Source organism: Neltuma alba, unplaced genomic scaffold (assembly GCF_004799145.2).
Source record: "Neltuma alba isolate B1F8T4 unplaced genomic scaffold, ASM479914v2 tig00012905_pilon, whole genome shotgun sequence".
Taxonomy (NCBI): Eukaryota; Viridiplantae; Streptophyta; class Magnoliopsida; order Fabales; family Fabaceae; genus Neltuma; species Neltuma alba.
In genome coordinates this window covers 1-20,081 of record NW_021637275.1, presented here as the reverse complement: position 1 = coordinate 20,081, position 20,081 = coordinate 1, and the positions used below count along the sequence as shown (strand labels likewise).

At 34.1% G+C, this 20,081-nt stretch overlaps 1 protein-coding gene and 1 pseudogene across 4 annotated transcripts; one reads left to right on the top strand and one right to left on the bottom strand.

Moving 5' to 3' along the window:
- Positions 1 to 8: 8 nt before the first annotated feature.
- Positions 9 to 5,432, bottom strand: LOC114732350 (monosaccharide-sensing protein 2). 4 transcript variants are annotated; one of them, XM_028919642.1, is made up of 8 exons: positions 5,348 to 5,432; positions 5,172 to 5,249; positions 5,034 to 5,067; positions 4,682 to 4,812; positions 3,192 to 3,752; positions 1,504 to 2,441; positions 1,034 to 1,221; positions 9 to 623 (listed from the first exon to the last, which is right to left on the bottom strand). In XM_028919642.1, the coding sequence occupies exons 4-8, from the start codon at positions 4,761 to 4,763 to the stop codon at positions 179 to 181; spliced, it is 2,214 nt and encodes a 737-aa protein (XP_028775475.1). In that variant the 5' UTR covers positions 4,764 to 4,812; positions 5,034 to 5,067; positions 5,172 to 5,249; positions 5,348 to 5,432; the 3' UTR covers positions 9 to 178. The 4 variants fall into 4 exon arrangements, with proteins under 4 accessions (XP_028775475.1, XP_028775474.1, XP_028775473.1 ...); XM_028919641.1 differs by having other exon boundaries at positions 4,682 to 4,809; XM_028919640.1 differs by having other exon boundaries at positions 4,682 to 4,809; positions 5,034 to 5,249.
- LOC114732349 (short-chain dehydrogenase/reductase family 42E member 1-like) lies at positions 5,207 to 20,076 on the top strand (annotated as a pseudogene).
- Positions 20,077 to 20,081: the final 5 nt, after the last annotated feature.

The window sequence follows — 20,081 nt, the reverse complement described above, 5'->3', positions numbered from 1 at the left end:
TTAAAGTCTTTCGACTAAAGATATTCCAAGTTTCATATCTAAAATGCAAAATTTCGTATGAAAGAACAACACATGTTCTACTTCGTCCATTAGGGGGATGCTGCTAACTAGCACAAATGTTCAAAGACGAAAGACAGGAACTAACATTGGAGAGTATATATAACACCTAGTGGTTGTATCACTCGTTCTTGGTAGAAGCAGCTTGTTTTGCACCAACAGCAAAGAATTCAGTGATGACTTCAAGGGGCATACCCTTGGTTTCTGGAACCTTCAAGTACACAAATACCCATGAGATGCAGCACACAGCAGCATAAATTCCAAAAGCACCAGCGAGTCCAATGGAACTAAGCATCACAGGCAGTGTGTAAGTGACGATGATGTCTCCAATCCAGAACACCAAGGCACATATGGCAATACAGAGCCCACGGACCCTTGTAGGGAAAATCTCTGAGCAAAGTATGTTTGGAATTGGTCCATAGGCCATCACAAAGCAGCAGAAATATATTACAACGCATGCAGTTGATATTACTGCATGCACCACATTCCCAAAGTCCGCTATGTTTCCAATCACTAAAATAATGAGTGACACTATCAGCACAGGAAGTGTGCTGAGTAGTAATTGCCTGCATTAACCAAGTAAGTTACTTATTCCCAATAAATCACAAATCAAGTATACAACCAACACACACACACACAAAAGAAACTTTTTTAAAAAAATGTATCTGTTTGGATATTATTATTGTGTCCTTCGTGTATACGGTGCCTGGATAGGTTTATATGTTTAAAGATTCTAGCTTCCTCACAAGTTCGTCTTTTGGGAGAGAATCTTTTCTACCATCATAATGCCAGTTGGGAAAGGTAGGACTCTGTTAGGATTCTTTTGAGTACTGGATTGAATGGTATGGGATGCCTAGGGGACTTATCAGTCTATGGGTTCTACCTTTCTAATAGGCTAATGCTAATCTGTTGGGCTCTATCAGAAGCATTTCCAAGAAAAATAAGCAGGTAGACCAGAAGGAGAATAAGAGCATACCTTCTGCCTGATATATCCATGAGCCTCATGGCTAAACCAATACAAGGAAGCATTAACAAGGTTGTGAACGCACTAATAAGAAATGATGCAGATGTCGTGCCAAGGCCTAAATTTTCGAGAAGAACTTCAACACCTGCCTCCTCAAGGATTTGGGGAGTGTAGTATAGAACCCCATTTATTCCTGAAAACTGTATTAAAATATTTAGAATTAGATGTTAGTCAGTGATCGGATGGCATAAACCAATAGAAAAGATGCTGTGTACATAAAAGACAAAGTAGAAATTCGGACCGGAATCTGGCCAACAAAAAAAAAAGAAAGAAAGAAAGAAAGAAATTCGGACTGGAAGAATATGACTATGCAAACCTTTTTGATTTTTACCTTGGATTATGCAAAACTGAACAAACAGGCTTTCAAGTTCCAAACAACAAGATCATGGGTTAAAAGCTCATTTATTGCAACCACATATTACCTGCTGAAGTAGTTGAATTCCAACACCAACAAACAATGCATGCTTAACCCCTGGTTCAAGCAGAGCTTTCCATATTGGTCCCACTGAAGCAGTCTTAGATGGGTGAACCATAGCAGGCCCAACTGTATGCTGATCAAGAAGTTCCCTGGAGTAAAGAGCAGGCTGACTAACCAAGGCAGCAGCCTGGATAAATTCACCTTCACCAAGAGCATCCCCACCAGGAACTGATGCAAGGGATCCACGTCGAGATCCGGGAGTTCCCTCTTGGTGCAAATAAATCCTTTTAAATCCTCCTTGTTTTTTACCATCTTCACCTTCTTTCTCGGACCATTTCCATGCGAGCTGCCAGCCACCACCAATGCCTGTACTACCAACTGCCTCACTTGATCCTTGCATGAGGCTACTGTGACGCCTCATGCTGCTCATAATGCTGCCATGAGAAGGAGGAGGTGGCATCTCCTTTTCCATACTTGTCGTTTGACGTGAGATTAGAGGGCTATGCAAATTGTCATCAGAGTCCCCAGCAGCATCTGAGGCATAGTCTTCACCTTCTCTTTGAAGGCTCTCCTCATCCCATTGTTCGTCTTTGATTTGAGGCCCAGCTGTGCTGAACATGCTTCCAAAATTTGGTAAAAGCATGCTTCCTGTCTCAGGGAGCTTCTCATGTACACTGCCAAAGAGAGTCACAAGAGGGTCCATGAGAGGCATGCTTCGGTTGGCAAGGCTTCCCTGACGGGATGCCAAACCGAGAGAACTGTTTCCCATGACAGGTTTTGCAACCCAAGAGAGGCCTGCTTCAGATCCATACAACCGGATTTTATCTTTATCTGCTGTTGGTTCAATGCCATTAGCCACTTCATCAGCAGGGCCTATAATATACTCTTCTATGCTTGTTTCTCCTCCAACGCCAAGACCTTCCACCAGCAATGCCATCTCACCTGCCGGTAAATTATGATTATGCAGGATCTGATAAATCCCTCAAAGAAACTATCATAATTAAAAAGAAGTAAAGATGATATGTGAAAATAGACATTGGATATGCAATGAAATCACAGAGGAAAATTAAGGATTTACAGCAGATAATATTTGATTTTATCAAAACGTACAAAAAATTCACGTGAAGTTAGAAATTAAAAATCACAAGCAATCTTGCGGTTGTATTGATCACCTTACTCTACAGCGACATTACCACATTCGTATACTTCATGTCTGAAGTCTTGCCCATATAAGAAGAGCTATTGTGTTGTGAATTTATAGTTTCAGTAAAAACAGAAATGCTGTCTTATTTAGTGGGTTTCTTACATGTCAAAATGGGCCAAAAGCCTTCAAATGGAACCCCATCTATGACTAACCCACAATTTCAGGAAACCAAGCCCATTTACTTCATATAATCATGGGCAAAAGGCTAATATAAGAATTATGGCCTCAAAAGCGGAGCTCACATGACACAGGAAATAAAGTTGTGATTTATTTCGCCATCATCAGATGGGAAGGGAAAAAATATAAATTAAAAGAAACATATAAATTAATTTTTGAAGAAATGAAAACATCTCCTGACACGTCTATGATCCAAAATGATTCAAGAATGTCATGATAATGATTACAAGTTTACACTGTCCGAAATGAAGTAAGCTTCTCCCAAACCTATAGAAAACAATCTATGGCCATATGTAGAGGTACAAACATACCTGAAACATCTTCCCTGCCCCGTAATCTCTGAAGAACCCTTTTGGCCTCGACCATCTTTCCTTTACTCACTAGCCACCGAGGAGACTCAGGCAAGAAAAATACTGTTAATACAAAATAGATGAGGGAGGGAATAGAAAGAACCCCGAGCATTAATCTCCAGCTAGGAGAGGTTGTCAATGACATGCCAAAAACCATGCAATATGAGACAAACATGCCTCCTGAACCACTGAACTGTGGAAGTGTATTTAAAGATCCCCTTATATCAGATGGAGCGGTCTCAGATATGTAGACTGGCACAAGAGTAACAGCAAGACCGATACCAAATCCATCTAGTAGCCTAGCTATACATAACACATACACATTTGGGGACCATAACATCACCAAACCACTGAAAAAGTAAAGCGTAGATGATATTATCAACATTGGACGCCGACCAAGCCAATCTGATATGGAACCTGAGCAGGTTGTAATCAATGTTGCTCCAATGAGGGACATGGCTACCACAAGTCCTTCAACAGTTGATTGCAAAACAAGATCCTTCTTAATGTAAACAATGGCACCTGAAAGCAAAGAAAAGTGCAAGTAGCTCGTTAAGAAGTCGATCATTGAGATTGATAACTCTATCTAGAGCCAGCCAACCTCATCACTTGTTTATAATTACAGTGGTTTACGCTACTGGCCAAAAAAATCTTGCACAATTAACCAGAGAGAACGGAATTGTTCCATGATAGATCATGTACCTCAGGAGAAATACAAGCAAAATAAACCAGTTCAATCCTACATCCTGTATGTTAAAGATCTACACCTAATTGCTTTCAGACCATTCGAATTTTTAGCAGCAAAATATTTGATCACTTGGCAAAAGCTCGTTCTCCTAAATGAGTGATATTCAGAACAGAGCTTACTTATATGTTTCGTACACTTAAAAGGGATGGTCGCTATTCAACAGAATAAAAAAGGGAACGTTGCCACTGGTGATTTTAAAACCAGCAATGTTTGGATAGGAGAAAGCATTAATCTGGAGCATTATCCAATAAATTTGTTGCAGGATGCCAGCTCTCCCTCATGTGCCAGACACTGTCTACTTAAGAAGAAGTAACTAGTTGTAACTATGCTCGGATTGGCTTGATTTACATTTATTTGCGCTATATATGAAAAGAGAGAAAACATTCAGGTGAAGGCTGAGCGGCATCATGGCTAAAGGGAGGCAGTCAGACGCAGAGCTGCAGCTTCCGAGAAATTTTTCTGCTTTAGCGCTGAAATATTAGGCTTCGCTTTTATACTACATGTTTTCGTAATAAGGGATATTCGTCTTAGTAAGGCATCGAAATTTGTTGTTGTACACGTGGCTGCTCCTTCGATTCTAAAGTAGCTTGTGTTGGTAAAATTCTTGCCCACTTGTTAAGCAGTTAAGCTGCCTTTTTAAGTATTGTTAGTAAAGAAATTCAAAAGATGGAGATGTTGAAGGGAAGCAAAAAGGAATCAATACCAGCAATAGTAGCATTATCCCATCCTTGCAGAAAATTACCGATAGAAGCTGCAATAGCCACTAGCACGGCTCCTCCCTTCATTTCCAGTCACAGATGAATTTAAGTTTGCAGCGTCCTGTAAAGTAACCTGCTAAGAAAATACGAAGAATCCGAATCAACAACTCAAGCACTCCCACTTCCACACCAAAAGAGAACAGAAGTTAACCCCTCGAATTTCGACAAACGGAACGCGGTGATGAGGTTAAGCTCGGAATATCATCAAATTTTCATAAGCAGATACTGATGGTCACCGGCACAAACATGAATTCTGTGCTCGTGTTTAAACAGTACAACTAACGAAAAGGAGCATACCTGAGAATATCGATGGCTTACACTGCAATTTCGTCTGTAAAGAGATGAAAAGAAAAGGAGATTGGATGCTTGGATTAGAAGATTGAACTAAAGAACTTCCTAAGTAGAGCTCTTGCTTGGATATCAAATTAAATTTACAGATTAAAAAGAATGAAGATTCATGATGAAGAAGCATGAACTGGCTGGTGGCTACTGCTGCTGCTGAAGAGGTCGAATCTGCGCAAAAGGACAAAAAGAGCTCCAGATCAGGAACTGAAGGAGTCTGGCAGATCACGAAGTAAGAGAGTGGGTACATTTTATATATACACACATACACATATATCTCCCCCTCGATTCTCCCCTATATCACCATCAGTTTCTATAGCCTCCCAATTGAAAATTGCAGTATCAGTGATCATTTTCCACCTAGTATTTACCAGAAAGTGGGGACTAGGAAAGCTGTGGATTCTGGAACCCTTTTAATAATTAAACCAATAATTTTTATTTTATTCCCAACAAATACTACCTCGGTACTTAATATAAGATCCCGTTTGACTTTTTGTTTGATCCTAATTATAACACCCCAATCCATTTTGTCTCTCATATTTATGTATTTTTTTCCAAGATAGTCCTTCTAATAATGATAGTTCTAGCCAATACACTTAATTAGCAAGGATATTTTAGGAATAACAACACTTATTTATTACAAATAACTAACTTAACTTACTTCCTTAATCTCCTCAAATTAGTTAACCGGGTCTTATAATTAGGACCGGAGGTAGTATCACTTATAAACAAAAACTAGTTTAACTTTTAATTTAATTTTAAATATAAGACTTAAATTTATTTTGTTTTGTATTTATTCATCTTTTTTAAAATAATCTTTATATTAGTCACACGTGTTAAAAATTTTATCAAATGGTAGTTTTAACTAATACACATAATTATTTTAGAAAAGATAACCCATATTTATTATAAATAACTAATTTAATAAACTTGCTTAATTTAGTTAAACTAAGTCAAGAAGGTCTTGTATTAAACAATCGATGTAGTGTTATTAAGCTCTCAAGGTTTTAACCTCAATTAACCGTTGAGATTTATAATTCACAATTTATCCAAAAGTAAATTACATTTATACCGTATTATAAATGTTTTCATATCAAAACAAGTATTATACATATTGTTAATTGTTTTATCTAAAAACTAAGCATTTCAACACTAGTGGAGGGTCTTCGACCAAAAAAAAAAGAAGAAAAGCCTAGTAGTTGGTAAAGTGATATCTATATAATATGTAAAAGTTAATTCTTCTTTTTCAGTTTTGTCCTCCGTTTAAAGCTGCACCCTTAACTACCCCAGGAAAAAAAAAAATACCGCCTCTGCTGTTTAATATAAAAACTGGTTAACTGAAATACTTAATATAAAAATTAATTAGTGAATTCAAATAGATTTAAAAAATTATTTAAATTAATTATTTATAATAAATAAGTGTTATTTTTTTAAAATATTCTAACAATCAAGTGTCATTTGATGAAATATTTAACATATGCAATTATTATAATAATTATCTCAAAAAAATGAATAAATGTGATAGATAAAATGAATTAAGATTTTATATTTAAAACTAAATTAAAAATTAAATTAACTTTTATATTAAGAACTAGATGTAGTAATAATTATACTTTAAAGCAAAAAAGTTTAAAATATAGAATATGGTTAACCTTATATTTGATATGAGAAAAATTTAAAGAACAAAAATTTTAATAAATTTGATTTTAAAAAAACATAAACAAGTAGAGTTCTAAAATTTTAATAAAGAGACATTGTAAGATAAAAAAAGTAAAAAAAATTAATTATTACTTATTTTCATTTTTGTTAGCAATGGAGGAAATGAAATTTTGAATAAAAAAATGAATACAGACGGAGGAAATAATTTAAAGTCCACTGACGCTTAAATTTGTTTCTACTTTTGATCAATAGAATTTAAGACTTATAAAAATATATCATATGTGTGAATCTATGTATATGCATTCCTCCAATTCACAATATAAATCTGACTATTTAATCAGTTCACGTGGATAAAAAATTATAAAATAAAAAAGTAAATATTCAATACCCTAGATATTATAAGCTTAATTTATATGTAGACAAAAAAGAAAGAATTATATTATAAACGAAAGAGTATATAAAAGATGCACATAGTAAATTGGGAGCAGCTGAGAGTTTGGTGAAGGCTTCTTGCAAGTTCAAGAAAAAGGGCTGCGTGAAAAACCGGGAGACGGTTCTTTTCAATAAAAGGGACAGATGGAAATATGATGTGAGGTGGAAGGAATTCATTTATTTGAATCTCATCCCGTCTTCATGTTTCTCAAACATACCATGTGGAGGGACGTGAAAAAATCTCCGGTGATTTTGTGTGGGGTGTGGAAAAATATTAGCCAAAGATTTGATTATGATGAATTCAGCATTATTTGGAAAAAAAATCGGGTGCATGTTTAAAATAGCTGGGAACGATAAAATTATCGAGCATGAGACAACAAAGTAAAATGGGAAGCATTAGCTAATTAATGTCGAGAAGGGAAAATGATAGGAAAAATAAAAAGGAAAAAAGGTAGAATAAAAATTAAAAATGAATGAGTTTTATAAATCTAATTGACGCAATAAATATTGGTGAGTTTCAGCCACTTGAAAGCTAGTAAGGGTTGATTCAAAATGTATAAAAATTAAAATTTCAAAAAACAAACTGAATATCATACCCATTCAAAAAAACCGACATCAACTGCATATTCCCAAATATATTTAGCTCTATGGTTTTTTTTTTTTTTTGACCTTGGCTCTATGGCTCTGAATATTAAGGTATTTAGTCATGAACATAAATTTTCATTTCATCCGCTATTTTATTTTTCAGTCGCCTTTCATGACTGGCATATCGTAGTGGACTAATTTAACCTTTCACTTTCTCAAAATTTTCAAAGTTTGCAACTTGCGTCTGGGAGGCTATTTAATTGAAGGAGGCCAAAATGGGTAATTCGTACGGTCTCAAAGGCACTGTGTGTCCCAATGATTGCTGGTATATTTTATCATTTTATCATTTTACGGGGTAATTGGGAAGCAGACAGGAAACCAGCGCGAGAGAGAGAGAGAGAGAGACAGTGGAGGGATTCTCACTAAAGGGGTGTTTGGGAAACCCAAAACCATGGTTTCAGAAGCATTTTTCCGCAAAACGAGGTAATCTCCTCCACATATTTACTTCGTAATCCGTAAAAGCACTTCTGAAACCATGGTTTGTTTTCTATCCAAACACCCCTTAATTCTCAGATCTATTTTTTAAAATTTTCAAATGGGACCCACCTGACAAAGCATATGATCCTCCATGTGCCACCTGGCTCCTCAGATTACCGTCTCCTATTAATCTTTCATTAACACTAATAATTTGTCTGTTAATAATGCATGATTGCATATTATACAGAGCGCCCTGCTTTGCATGCGTTTTAATTTTTTCTCTTTGATTCTTAATTGATTCGAAATATTCCTCAGCACGCTCTCGTCATGCCATGACATTCTAATAATCATTATTATACAAATAAAAATAATCTAAAATTACTGTAAAAATTTTGTGGTCTCCATAGATATTATATAAAAATTACTGCAAGTACTCTTTATTTAATATTACTAGCATTATTAAAAAATTGTATGCCCCACACAGTAATAATAAAAATAAGCTCACCATGATCAATAGTAATTGGGTGAAGCTAGTTCGGTGAAGGGAACGTGTTTGTCTTTTACATTTGTCTGAGAGTTCGTCTCATGTAGGCAAAATAAAACCACTTTAAGAGATTTGTTATTAATTAAATGTGAATAATCAAACCTAATCTAATAATATCAAATAAACTTAATAAATATTAAAATATTTTTTCACGGGTTACTTGAATGCCCATCACGATAAATAGCAGTGGACCTTATTATGTTAAAATTTTGGATCATTACTTTTAATGAGAAATACGTGTAAAAATTTTATTTTATTTTATTATCCAAGATTAAAATGCATATAATACTTTAAAGTATTTTTTCCAGCACATTGAATATCTTAAAGTATTTTGTAATACATCTAATTTCCTGAAAAAATTTTCAAGTGTGTCTAATACTTTGAAATTTTTTTGAAGCATTTAGTACTTTATAGTATTTTTTTAGATGTATTAGCACCGTAAATTTTTTTTAGTCCAACACCAAGGCAAGAAAAAAATACTTTAAGAGTGTTGTATATATCACAAAATATTTTAGGCCGCGAAACACAGATGTATCCGAAAAAATATTTGAGGCTGTTAGAGTCGTCGTAATCCTTATTATTTGTATCTGAAACTTAAGAGATCAATTGAAAATAAATAAACCAACAGGAATTGGGTTTAACGAAAGTTGTTAGTTCCTCACAACGTGACAAATTAAGATTTGAATTCCCGTTAGAAAAGATACCTATATTTAGTGCTTGACAGTATCTCAAATATGATTGCTTTTAATAAAAGGATATCCATATTTTATTAAAATAAATAAATAAATAAAAAGTATGTAAAAGCATGGTGCTTGATTTCTCATGTTATTAGAATCTCAAATCTCATAGAGCTTAAAAAAATAATTTTCTTAGACACAATTTATTACCTCCTGTTCTAATTATAATATTATGTTTGTAGTTTACAAATGAGTTCTCAATCGGAAGTAATAATATTTTAAAGATAAATTCAGATTTAGATTTGAAATGGTTTCCATGGAGATTTATTCGGCGTTTTCCTCCTTCCCTCCTTCTTCTTCCCTCTTCTTCTTCCTTCTTCCTCTTGGCATTTTTAGGCCCCCGATATTTTAGCCGCGAGCTCGCTTCGCATTAAATCGCAAACCTAGATTGATCATGGCGAGCATGATTGGTGTTTGAACGAGCAAGGTAAACATCACATGGAGGTCACGTGTCGTCCACAGTATGGGCCTAACCTAACATGCCAATATCAAAGACGGTGGGCCTCGATTTTATCAATTTGTACTTGTGGGCGTATAATATAATATCTACGCAGGGGTTTCGCTTGTCACGATTTTTTATTTTTTATTTAATTTATTCCCGTATATCGTTTTCTTCAGGGAAAAAAAATTGATTTGACGTGATAAATTCTTGTGGCCAAAAAAGAATAATTTTAAGAAAATACACAAAAAATTTTAATGAGGGATTTGTGAAAGAAAAGTAGATATATAATATATTGATTGTTTTTATCTGTTTTCTTTGGTTTATGAAAAAACACTTATTAATTTTTATAGAATAGTCCGGAGTGAGTATCTGTTATTAAATTATGAGCATTAATTAAGAAATTATTAAAAAAAATAGGGTAGAACTTCGAACATTAATTGAGAGTACTTACGAAATAAAAATTAGCTTGAAAGAGGTGAGATATTTATAGGGTGGAGAAAGAGCATTTCTTTTTATTCTCAATATGGGCCGTCTCTCTAAATTTATTGTATAAATGTATAATTTTATTTTTAATTTATTGTTTTGTAGATTCTTATTTTCTTGAAAAAGTATATATATTGAATATGGGTAAAAGTTTGGCAAAAAATAAGGATAAAAGTAAAAAATAATTAAATTTTAAAATAGATTTAATGAGGTTTAAATTTTTTTTAATTTCGACAAATAAAATATGTTAAAAGTGTGTTCTGAATAAAAAATTGAAGTGTAAATTTTTTTTGTCATAATATTGGTGAGATATTCTAGTTTTCTATTTGTTCAACCAAATGCTACCTCTTTCTTAGAGAAAATGACAGCATTGAATTTTAAAAAAATAAATAAGCTATGCTGATTAATTTATAATAATAATAACAATAATTGAAAGGGTTTAATCACTCAAAATCTATCAGAATCATCCAGTTATCATTTTAAAATTTAACAGGTATTTTTTAAAAACTTTTTTATATGTATACGACTCATTGGCTGTTGTACCTTTTTTTGCTAACGCCTTATGGTAACGCACTCATTTGTTTTATCGTAAGTGTTTGATTTCCACTAATGATGTGACGTTACGTCAACAAATGCTGGGAGTTTCGGGGTCGCTTTCATTTCGTAATTATAGATGTCGATGAATCTTTGATAAAACCAGGACTGGGTACTATTCTCACCCCAAAATTCTGTGATCACTTGTTGGCAATTTGGCATTGCGTCGTTATAAAGCATGATTGCCTCCCAATAATTAAAGGAGGAATCACAAGCAGGACCCAAAAAAACCATCTTAATCACATATAAGATCTTTGAAATTCTAAAACACCGGTAAGTACCAAGAAAGGGGAAGAACCTCGGAAGACGGAAGGGATAAATATGGGCAGAGTGAAATTTTAGTAAGAGCTAATTTCAATTTTTCGTCTAAATCCCTTCCAAGGACGTCGGTAATCTCTCAGTGTTCTAGTCATTTTGGGATCTTATCTGTCATTGAATTGATTCATTGGATTCTTCCAAGTCCAAGCATCCGTCGTCAGCACTGCGCCACTCGCCACTCAGCAAGGCATTGCAGTCTCACTCACCAGTCGCTACTCAACAAGACATCCCGCTCACTTGAGTGACTTGACAAAGGCTGAGGATTCCGTGCGCGGAACAGCTCGTTGCACCGAGTGCGTCTCGCCAGGTGTCATATTTTTACCCGCTAGATTAGGTCAATGGTGCAGAATACTCCTTCTAATTCTATTTATAATTCTATTTTTTTTTCAATTTGCATTTAATTATTTATTCTTTCTTCTGCCACATTCTTTTTTATCACATTTTTATATTTATTTTTTATTATTTTTCTCATTTATTATAAAAATATTATATCTGAAAACAAAAATATATTTTTAATATACTTATTATTTTAAAATAACTTCAACTAATTTTTTATTAGATATAAATTAGTTATTTAAAATTTATAATAAAGAGTAAATGCAAAAAGTTGGCTGTCTTGTGCAGGCTCTGACTTCTCTCTCCCTCCGTTTTTTTTTTGGCCCCATCAAACTCTGTAAAATTAAAGCATACGGTTGGGTTGGATAGAGTTTATAATCCCAGACAAAAATATTCTTGTAATAATAAAAAAAATTATGTAAACATTTTTAAGCTGAAAGTTGATAAATACTATATCTTATATTTAATATAAGAGTTAGTTGACTAATTTGAGTATATCAAGAAAATTTGTTATTATGTATTGTTTTTACTGAAATACTCTCGTTAATCATGTACTACTTCTGATCATTAACATAAAAGCTTGTTTGATTATTGTTTTAGTTTTAAATATAAAATCTCAATCCATTTTGTTTGTTATATTTATTTATTTTTTTAAAGTAGTCCTTACAATAATAATAGCTGTTCTAGTCACTATACTTGATTAGCAAGAATATTTTAGAAAAAATAATACCTATTTATTACAAATAACTAACCTAACTAGTTTTTTTAATCTATTTAAATTAGTCAAGTATTTTTTAATTAAGGATAAAAATATTATTAACTAAAACTACTATTTAATAAAATATTTAACATGTATAAACTATATAAAGACTATTTTAAACAAAAATAGGTAAAATAAATTGATAAAAAATTGATTTTATATTTAAAATAAAATTAAAAATCAAACTAAGACAGGAAGTAGTGTTAGGGAGAAGTCAGAGAGCTGACCTGACGATGTTAACCGGTGGACACGGCAGGCAAATTGCATTTCATTTATTCGCCATTGTGGATCAAAACTAGCGACTAATAGTGGGACACATAGCGACGCGCCCTCAGAGCGGCATAGTAACTCCTTGCACGGAATCCACATCCTTTGACCCCCAAAGGCTGTTTCGAGAATATCCATGATCTTGGCTGCTCAGATCTAAGCAGAACCAGGCAAGTTCATAAATGCCAACCAATCATTTTTCATGTGAACGTTCAAAATATTCAATCGGTTTTTATAAGAATCTTAAATTGTGTTGATGCTAATATTTAATACATTTTATTATTTGTTTCTAATTAATTTTACATATTGTATTAATTAAAAGGCTGCCAAATTGCCATACTACATTTTTATTTATGCTTCTCTCTCTTACTTATCCCCTCATAAATAAAGTTATATTGGTAAAAAAGTTTACTCCTTACATTTTGTTATTTTTTTACTAATTTTAACTATTTTTTAAAAATGTAACTTAATTATTAAGCTCTTATTAAAAAAAACCCAAAAGAGTACTTGTTATTTCCATTTCCTGGTGCTTGATAGACTCTCCTTCTTGCATTCACTGAGGGATTGTTTGGGTCCGTCATTTATAAGTATTTATAAGCATTTTTATATAAGTTGAGATAAAATTTTATTTATATATTTATATTGTATTCTGTACAATCAAAGACAGCTTTCCAAATAAGCCTTAAGATGATGCATTTTGCCCATCAAAATAAAACACAATAAGATATATTAACATCAATCCCAAACTCAAGATCTCATTTAAGTATGACAAGTGACATTGTTAATAAGGCAACAAGCTGTTAACTGTAAATGATTTATTTTAATCACATCTTTTGTTGTTGCAATGCATGATTATCTTGTCATAAATAAATAAATGCAAATTGAGGCATGCATCTACTCTGTCCATTCACTTAGGATCCATTTGAAATAGTTGATAAGTAAATTTTTAATAATAATTTATGAAATATAAAGTGAGTATATAAAAAAAAATTTGTCTCAATTATAATAAAACGTATTATAAATAATTTTTTAAAACTATCGCCATACAAGGCTTAATTTAACCAGCAGCCATGTTATCATGCACAGAAGGTCCTAAGTCCTATCATTCACTGGGCCTTCTTTAATTGGGCCACAAAAACATTTCCATTTACTAAAAAACCAATCCTGAATTTCCCAACACTATACATACAACATGACAAAGATTTATAACGACCTAAAAAAAACAGAACAAAAACACACTAAACAGAAGATTCGATTTCAACGGAACTTAATTATATTGATCTGTACAAAACCTCACCAATCAACTGATGATGACACGACATAGTCAATTTATATCTACGTTACGTTATAGTACATTTAAATGGAATTAAATTAACCAATTAAATTCAGTAGAAAGAAGATAAATTATGTGATTGTCAAATACGGGTTACTGCCAAATTAGATGATGTGTAGTTAGATCCGAGTATTTTAATTCTAATAATATTGTTTTGTCATGGTTGTCGATTTTTGTTCAATCTATTTGTTTATTCACGGTGTCAATGGATTTAAATTTCAAATATTTAATAAATATGAAAACTTCAACCGCATTAGTGTAACAAATTAAAATTAACTTTATGGATTTTTTATTTGACAATCACTGCATTTTTAATTGAAAGGGTCAGTACAATTTACAAGTGGAGTAGATATTGTGAATGAGTAGATTAAGACCTTGCTTTACTTTTATTTTGGTCCTATTATAAGATCTTAATCTACTTTGTTTCTCTTATTATGTGTTTTTTTTCAAAGTAGTCCCTCTAATAATAATAGTTTAAGCTAATAAAACTAATTAGCAAGTATATTTTAGGAAAGAGAACAACTATTATTACAAATAACTAATTTAACTTATTTTCTTAATTTCTTCAAATTAGTCAACTAGTTCTTATAATTCACCTGGAGGAGGTAGTAGTATTTCCTATGTTAGAGACAAGAGATGGTTGCATATCTTACATTTACACGCATTATACGCACAATTATATCGTATAATCATTGATTTATCTCGTAACTCTCTAGTTGGCTGCACTGATACTCACAGGGATTTTTGTTTTCAAAAAACTAAAACCAGAAGAAAAATGAAAAGAAAGCGAGAGAAGGAAGAATCTGAAAATTCGAGATTCAGAGGAGAGGACAGTGAAAGGTAAAGTGATTAGCTAGGCTATGTGGATCCCAACTATGCTTAGCTTATTACTCCTTCCCTTTTAAATATAAAACCTATTTTATAGTGTAAATTATATTAACAAACAGGTCTTACTTTGAGAATCAGAGAGAGTATTATTATATAGCATCATATGCTTTTATTTTGTGGACAACAAAATGGATTGAAAGCGAAGGGCATATTTAGAAAAAGTGAAATATTACAGCAGTAAAGCTGAGACTACCTGAGAGAAAGTATATGCGGGCCAAAAATATACCAAACTTGCTGCTTGGTTCATTATCTTATCTGCGTATCCATATATTTTACAACGTTTCTATTCTCTCTTTTCTCTTTTTCATTCTTATTGTAAGCTCCTTTTCTTTTTATTCATTACTACTCTGATCTATTCATGTGAAAACGATGTGAATGAAATAGTTGAGAGTGAGATTAGAATTGACGTGTAAAGAATGAGTACATGACAGATACTCAAAAGGAACATATATATGTACAGATTGTCCCCTTGAATCCTTACTTGGTTAATAAGCATGATGAACAGATCAAAAGTAGGGTCCCGGATCTTTCCAAAGAAAAGAAAAGCTAAGTTGGACCCGTCAAACCCAATCATTTCAAATTCTCAATCCTATAATGCTTTGCCCTTGCGCGCAGACTTGAAGCTGCCTTGGAGTGGGAGCTGAGCTTCAAAATTCTGAAAATAAACTCTTCTTTTCTCAGTAGTGTCGTAATCATAGGCCTTGTTTCTGTGAAAAGCACGAGTTTTGTTTTTCTGTCTCTCCAACTAACCCTCAATTCGAAACCCAAGACACATCTCTGCTTTATTATCTGTGGGTTTCTGGTTTCTTGATTCTATATATAAATACGCAGACCCTATCACCCTGTTGTGTCAAAACTCCTATCGATTCATTATTGCTTCTCCACGTTATAGCTGCTCATCTTTCGCTGTGATCTGTCGCTGGACTCTCAAGTTTTCATGGAGGTAAGTACATTGCTTCAAACTAGATGAGGTGTGTCCAGCATGTTTTCAGTTTTAACATAGAATTCATCAAAAGGGGGCATCATCATGATGATGATGTGATGATTTGTATTTACAGAGCGTGGAGTTGAAGGTAGAGATGGGGGGATCCATGAGAAAAGACTGAGGAAATGCTGTCAAAATTAAAAGGTTCGGTATATGAATACTCTCTGAAATTTTTTTTAAGTTGTGTGATGTCTATGTTACTTACCTCAGATTTCATACAAATTTAAGAACGGAGTTATGAGGATTAGTGAATATATTGGAGATGCAGGGATAGAGAAGTGGAAGTGGATGGGAAGAGACAGAAAGTGGTGGTGTGACAGGATATGCACACAAGAACAAAATTCTGAAGGCAGTGAGGAGAGGAGGCCTCAAAGCTGATTTCTGGTCTGCTCAGAAACGATCTTCTTGACGCTTATACTTGTGCTCTTATGCTTCTCCTTCTCTTTTCACTCCTTCAACTTCTTCTAGCTTTTTCCTTTCCTTTTCAACCAATTTCATTTATTCTATTTTTTGTCCGGGATGGTTATATGTTGTTACTCTTTAGTTATAGCAATCACATGTACTTTTTAGCCTCAGAGAAAAAAATCTTACATGTACTTCAATAAACAGATTGCGATCAATACAGTTTTATTTCCAGCCTTGCTGCACTCATTACTCGTTACAGAAGCCCCTGTAAAGACAGTTCTTTTCTTCTTCTCTTTCTTTATTTGAGATCTTGAACCCGTTTCGTTGCTAGAGTCAAGACTTGAAAAAAATGGGAATGATGTGTTCATTCTGTCATAATATATAATTGCACATTTATCTGGTGTCATCCTTCCCATGAGAAAGTTCAATACTATAAATGTAGGAATTAACACAGGATGGAAAAAATCAAGAATCATTATTTGATATATATATATATATATAAAACTTTCATTTGGATGCATATTCCAGAATTCAAGGCCTTGTTTGGTATAGTTAACAGTATGGTTTATATTTTTCCTTATTAGCTCTTTTATTTAGAAGTATAAAAGACATTTCACGTTTACAAGATATTTTCTTCTTCTTTTTTTTTTTTTTACTATTTGTTCTTTCCTCCACATGTTAAACTAATATTAGGCAATTAATGAGAACTGAGTTTAGTATAAAAGACCAGTCTCTCAGTATTATAGTGAACTAATGCTTAGATTCCTGATAAAAGAGAACGTTTAGTGCTTAATAATGCTTCAAATAAGATTGTCTCTAGGAAAAAGAAAACCTAAGGTCAAAACCAACAAAAAAATTATCCAAAAATTCAAGCAAACATGAACCACCCTGCCGGCTGACCGAGTCCCAAAAAAAAAAAAAAGCCATTTCATCAAATCACAAAATGAATCCGAAGATTATTGGATCTGGCGATGCAATGATCCAGAAGATCATACATCAAAGCCCCTATGCGGTAGTTGAACCGAAACAAAAAGAACAAGGTCTTCTCTATGTAGTTGATTTTGTAAATATTCTCAAGAGAATACTTCCCTTATCTTAAATATAGAAATTAATTGAAATGTTTACTTTGGTAAATTAATATAAGACTTCTATGTGCTTATCTTTTAAATTTATAAATTTTCACAACCAACGCTACTAATGACAAACATAAAAATCCTGGCAAGAAATTTCAAATATAAAAATGTTTTGGGCAAAGGAATAAATGAATAATGATTAAAAAAAAACTCTTCTGATCCTAAATATACATTTTTTTTTGTAATTATAAAAAAAAATTTATATTTAAAATGGGAAGAATATTTTTTTTAAAATTTGTCCAACTGGAGTTGGTAAGAGTTAGTGACTAGAAATGAAAAAATGCATCGTTCGATCGGAAAACCGTTTGGACGCCGCGGAATTGGTTTCCTAATTACCAAGAGAGATAATTTGGGGGGCCGCGGGGTGGCTATACTTTTGGGCTGACGAGGCGAGGGAATTCCCGAATTCCAAAGGCGACTCTGAATCTGAAAGGGGAAAAGAAAAGAGAAGAGATCGGAAAGAGAAAGATGCACTAAGCGAGAATGAAGGCATAGAGGACAACACGTTCGTAGTTACCGGTGGACTCGGATTGTCGGCTCTGCTCTATGCTTGGAGCTTGTTCGCAGAGGTGCTCACCAGGTCGAGCCTTTGATCTTCGACCCTCTTCTCCTTGTCCAATCTTCTCAATCGCAAAGGCGTTCTCTGCGTTCAAGGTTCCTCTTCTTTCTTCTTTACTTATCCCTCCCTGATTCCATTCCCATTTTATGCTGCTCTCTTAGGGTTTTCGATTTCTCTTTTTAGTTTATGTCCTTTTTCATCTTTCTTTTCATTCACGCACTTGATCATGAGTCATAATTTGCGTTTTTCTCTCTGTTTATGACAATGTATCATTCCATTTCCTGTTTGGATGGTTGCATTTACATCATTGTTATGTCAATATCTTTTGACCTCTCGTGATAAGCACTATCCCTCTATGCATTCACTTTCTGCCGCCTCACAGTCATTGCATGTAAAACATATATAATATATTTAATCATATATGTAATTAATTAAGTAGTTTATTGGACGATCAGGGGATGTTACCCGAAAAGAAGATGTTGAAAGTGTCCTGCGTGGGGCGGATTGTGTTTTCACCTGGCCTCCTTCGGTAATGTCTGGGAAAGAAGATGCTGCAATTTGGTCGTGTTGACGAGGTCAATATCAACGGGACTTGCCACATTTGGACGCTTGTGTTCTCCATGGCATCAAAAGGCTTGTCTATGTTAGCACATACAATGTTGTCTTTGGCGGTAGGAGATTATCAACGGAAACGAGACTTTGCCTTATTTCCCAATCGATGACCATGTTGATCCATATGGGCGCGCAGTAAATCAATAACACCGTTGGTTCTAAAGAACAATGGCCGCCCTTTTAGGTAAGTTTTTGCCACCAGTTCTGAGCTTGTGTACGAATGCAGCAGGATCACTTTCTACCTAAATAATGTACTTAAAAAGAATGATTGAAAAAACTTGCTGCAGTAAGTTTTTGCTACTAGTATTGTGTCTGCTGTCATGAATTTTGATGCTGCAGTAGTCATAATCTTTTCTGGCACTGACAAATTGAAAGATGATTTTGGCCATTGTCTTCAATTCCTTCAACTGGTGGCTATCAATATCATATTATTGACCGAGTTGCATAACTTTTTAATTTTGTAAAGAATGGGAATGGGAGTTTTTACACCTGCGCCGTGTCGCCAGCTGCAATCTATGGGCCAGGTGAAAAAGGCACCCTTCCAAGGATCATAACCATGGCAAAGTTGGGTCTGTTGCTATTTCAGAATCGGCGACCATAGTGTCAAGTCAGATTGGGTATGTGGACAATCTGGACTTGCTCTTATACTGGCAAGTATGGGACTTTTAGATGATATTCCTAGAAAAGGAAAGCACCCTATCGCTGCTGGCCAGTCATACTTTGTATCTGATGGTAATAATTTCTTTATTCACTGTGTCTATTGACAGTACGTGGAAATTTAAGAAACTTAGTTGACACTTCTTTGTACAGGTTCTCCGGTTAATACTTTTGAATTCATTCAAACCTCTTGTTAGAAGCTTGGGCTATGAACTACCAAAGACTTCCTTATATCGTGGATCACGCTCTTTTGCTTGCAAGGTTTTTCTGGGGACTCTATACAATCTATACCCGTGGCTGAACTGCGGTGGCTTCCTCAGCCACTTATCCTTCCGTCTGAAGTACACAAGGTCGGTCCTCTAATTTTTTTTTGCTATATAGATGGGACTTGTAGCCTTTTCATTCTCTTCTTGGTTTGCATCTCTCTGTAAACTGTTGTCAGGAGCTTTTATAAATGTGGATGAAGATGCGCAGAATCATGATTTGCAAATTAGATTTACATCATTTTCATGATTTCAAGTTCTACGTTACTAAACTTTCGTGTTGTGTTTTGACAGGTGGGGGTTACCCATTATTTTCTCCTACCTTAAAGCCAAGGAGGAAATTGGTTATGTTCCCACGGTTACTCCTCGAGAGGGGATGGCTTCAACCGTATCATACTGGCAAGAGAGGAAAAAGATATGGCTAGATGGGCAACAATCTACACATGGCTATTTGTTGTCCTTGGAAATGATCTCACTATTCTGTGCTGTGTGCTTGCCCGACGTAGTGAGTGTGCCACATCTCAGATCCCTCAC